Here is a 3,596-nt window from a genome sequence, read left to right on the forward strand (position 1 = left end):
TTCTTTGAATGTTCTTTGTTCGCTACCATATGTGACGAGAAAGTAGAATATAAATGTGTCCCATCTTCCCCCACCCTACTATGTCTCACTCATTTATTTAACATGACTGATATTACTCTTTTTTAAGTCTGCTAGAAGATTTTAAAAAATACTTTTTTTTGTCCCAGCATGAATTCCTTCTATGGGTTGTACACCATACATACATCTATTTAAATGCTTAATTTTATCAACAACATAGCTACTGGAAGCACCTGCGTCAGATACACTCTGCTGTGATGTCGTGTCAACGTTGTTTGGTGGCTCCGGAGGAGCAAGAAGAGGTTCCTGAAATAATAAGGATTCTTAAATTTAATTATATAAAATTTAAATGTATATAATTAAAGTTAACTGTTGTAAGTATTTTATAATGTTTAAATATCGTTGAATATCGTTGAATATCGTTGAATATTGTTAAACATTTTAAAATTAATGTAAAACGACTGGTTTTTTATTGCTTAATTATCCTTATGTGACAGAACAGTTATAGTCAATGAAAGTTGAACTTACCCCGGCTTCAGTTCCATTATCATTAGAAGTTGGATTGTAGTACCTTACTTGCTGTTGGTTTGAGCGCTGGACAATTATATAACAAACTTTATTTATATTTAATAAAAAAAACAATCTATTAATATTGGACCACAACTTATGGAGAACAAACAAAACACCACTTTTACAGTGAGCTAATTATTGGCATAAATCAAACAGAAAATAAATAAAGCAGATAAACCTATTTAGACTTGCTGGTTGTGCTTCAGCTTTAGGATGTTTTGGCTACAAATGTTATTCAATTTTAATATTTAAAACAATCTAAAATTAAGTGAGTAATTACACTAGAAGGATTTATATTGGAAATTCTTGCTCAACCTATGTTGTTTATTTTTAAATACAAGAGTAAAAATGGTAAACACTGATATAGTTGATTTACAATATCTGGGTTACTTTAACCGTTACACCCTACAGACGATACAATGAAAATTAATTAAATAATATTTAAATAAACTCAATAAACATAAGAAGGTGGATTGAGTTATTGTTATACATCCTATAACACACAATGCTATATCTCAAACGTTAATAATATGAAACTCACTTTTTCCTTTGCTTTAAAATTGAGGTAAAAGGCGAGGTTGCATATTAAAGTAATTCCAAATAATATCCAACCCAAAGCTGTTGCAATATCTAAGAAATACAAATTCATAAATTGGTTATTTATTAATTATTAAATTGCTTCTCAAACTTAGACATACTAATTGTCTTTACATACACTTTTCTTCCAATTATATTTTTATTTCTTTTAATTATATACAACTCAATGTTCAATCGAAAATTAAAACATAATAAAGTCTATGTTTTACAATATTTTTATATAGTTTTGCAGAAGAAGCATTCATTATACCAAATCAGAAATAAAATTTAAATTTTCTCTGGTATTTTAGAAACTAGAAAGGATCAAAGTTGAGTGATTTTTTTACTTATGGGAAATCCCATGCATTGCGCAACGACCAATTTTTTTTCACTCTAGCGGTCGAATTTGCGGTTTTAAAACTTTTTTTTTTCAAGAGCTGTTTTGTATTTTAAAACTCTGATGGTAGCTTTAGATCACATTTGAGCATATCTATCAATGCACAAATTTTTGATTTTTTGTTGGTATGCCCCTTTAACTTGATTTAAAATAAAACGAATGCCAACAACTTAAAACGAATGCCAACAACTTATATACCATGATCATTTATATGTTCATATATATATTATATCAACATAACTAAAAAAATATTTTACAAAAAAATCTGCAAAACATGATTAAATCTCAAAAGGTGCAGTCGGAGCGTTTTAACTAAATGATAAAATGTGATGCAGTTACATTCTTCTATTTAAACTCTGATCAATCGTTCAAGAATTCTTCTACACTACACCATAGATAGATATCTTTATTTTTATTTATTGTAACTTACGCCATCCTGTACACCCGTCACATTGTGGGCATGGGACCGGGGGTTGAGGTGTTGCGCATGAATTGTTTTGACTGCTGTGGATAAACCTTATTAATGATAACATTTCACAAATCAAATAAAGGTATATAGCAGGGTTGGGAAAGATGGGACACCTTTTCAACACGATAAGAATATTTGGATACTATGTACTAAAGCTGTCCCATCTTCCCCCACCGTACTATATTATAAATAAAACCGGACTTTATCCCAATTCAGTATGATGTATCACAAGAATTTGAAACTACTTAGTCGGCAAACTACATTAAAGGTTTCTTACTTTGTAGAATTACTTGTGCACTTTTCTGTTGCCGAATAATTATCAGAAAATGTATCCTTCTGACACCATTGACAAACTGTGTCTTTCGAAAAAGTTCCAAGGCTTGCCACTCCATATCCACGCCCGCACTTGCTGTGGGGTTTGCAAACTTCATTCACTTCATACGTACCATCGCCGCATACACAACTGAAAATATAAGTACAGTTTATATCATAAATAAAGTCAAGTATGTTTACCCAATTAGTTATGTTTCCGTTTTGAATGAATGAATGTAACTTGCTTTATCCTCGCGTGGCCGAAAAACGACAGTCGTTATCACACGGGTTTAACACCTCGTGCCAGCTTATGAGTTACCATGTACGTTACTTTGTAGGTGATTAGTTTTTTTGGATTTTTTTCATTTTTTTTATTATGTATGGCTGATAATTTGGACAACCCATTAATGACACTGGGTTGGAGCAATTGCCGTTAACTGTCTTGCCCAAATACACATATGCCAACAATGGTAGCAACGACGAGCCTTGAACCCATTACCTCTGGGTTAAAGGCAGGCGCACTAACCACTTTGTTACGGCGCTGGTTTTACAATAAGACTTATGGTATTCCACCTAAGCACTGCACAAAACTTTACTAAAACCCAATCCTTTGATCACCACATATGGTATGAGTTTAAAAACCAAATTAAATAAACAACAAATTAAATGTTCCAACCTCTCTTTGAATATGGAACGTTCCCACCCTTCCTTGCAAGTTATATTAGGTTGTTTTAAACATCTTGTATGCCCATGGGAAAGATCTGGAATATAATAACCAACTGGGCACGGCTTGCATACTGTGGTGGCTGGTTCATCAGCGGACCTAGACAAGGACAGGTATTTGGTGTTAGAACAACCACTTAAAAAATTTATAGATATTTTCGCTACGTTTGTAGTTGATTGAATCAATATTCTGTGAGTTAAAATCAACTGTTATATCTTTAATTTTGTTTTGTTATGAAACACCAGAGTTACAAGGAAAGATTAACCGATGTTTCAAGCAAAATAAAATCCATGATGTTGAAATAGGCCAGTTGCAACCAAGTATTTTTCTAAACAGAACAAAAATAAATTCATTCACAATACTCACATGCTTGTTGTGATGGTTAAAGTAAATTAAACAAACAATAAAATACTTTCTCGCATAAAAAAAAAGTCTGTTGCAAAATTAAGACTGATACACACCAAACAAATGTAAAGGTGCCATTTTGCTAACGTTTGTTTTATACATGACTTAGCAATCGTGAACCTGCA

The 3,596-nt window shown here is 32.0% G+C and overlaps 1 protein-coding gene across 1 annotated transcript; it reads right to left on the reverse strand.

The window, feature by feature from the left end:
- Positions 1–35: 35 nt before the first annotated feature.
- On the reverse strand, positions 36–3,255 carry LOC104266138 (tumor necrosis factor receptor superfamily member 21-like; the record flags this gene model as incomplete). Its single annotated transcript, XM_009861695.3, has 6 exons — positions 36–324; positions 547–612; positions 1,130–1,218; positions 1,992–2,065; positions 2,308–2,493; positions 3,019–3,255. Coding segments are annotated over 6 exons (835 nt in total), but the record flags the coding sequence as incomplete, so codon positions are not given.
- Between the last annotated feature and the right edge of the window lie 341 nt (positions 3,256–3,596).

Source organism: Ciona intestinalis, unplaced genomic scaffold (genome assembly GCF_000224145.3).
Source record: "Ciona intestinalis unplaced genomic scaffold, KH HT000929.1, whole genome shotgun sequence".
NCBI lineage: Eukaryota > Metazoa > Chordata > Ascidiacea > Phlebobranchia > Cionidae > Ciona > Ciona intestinalis.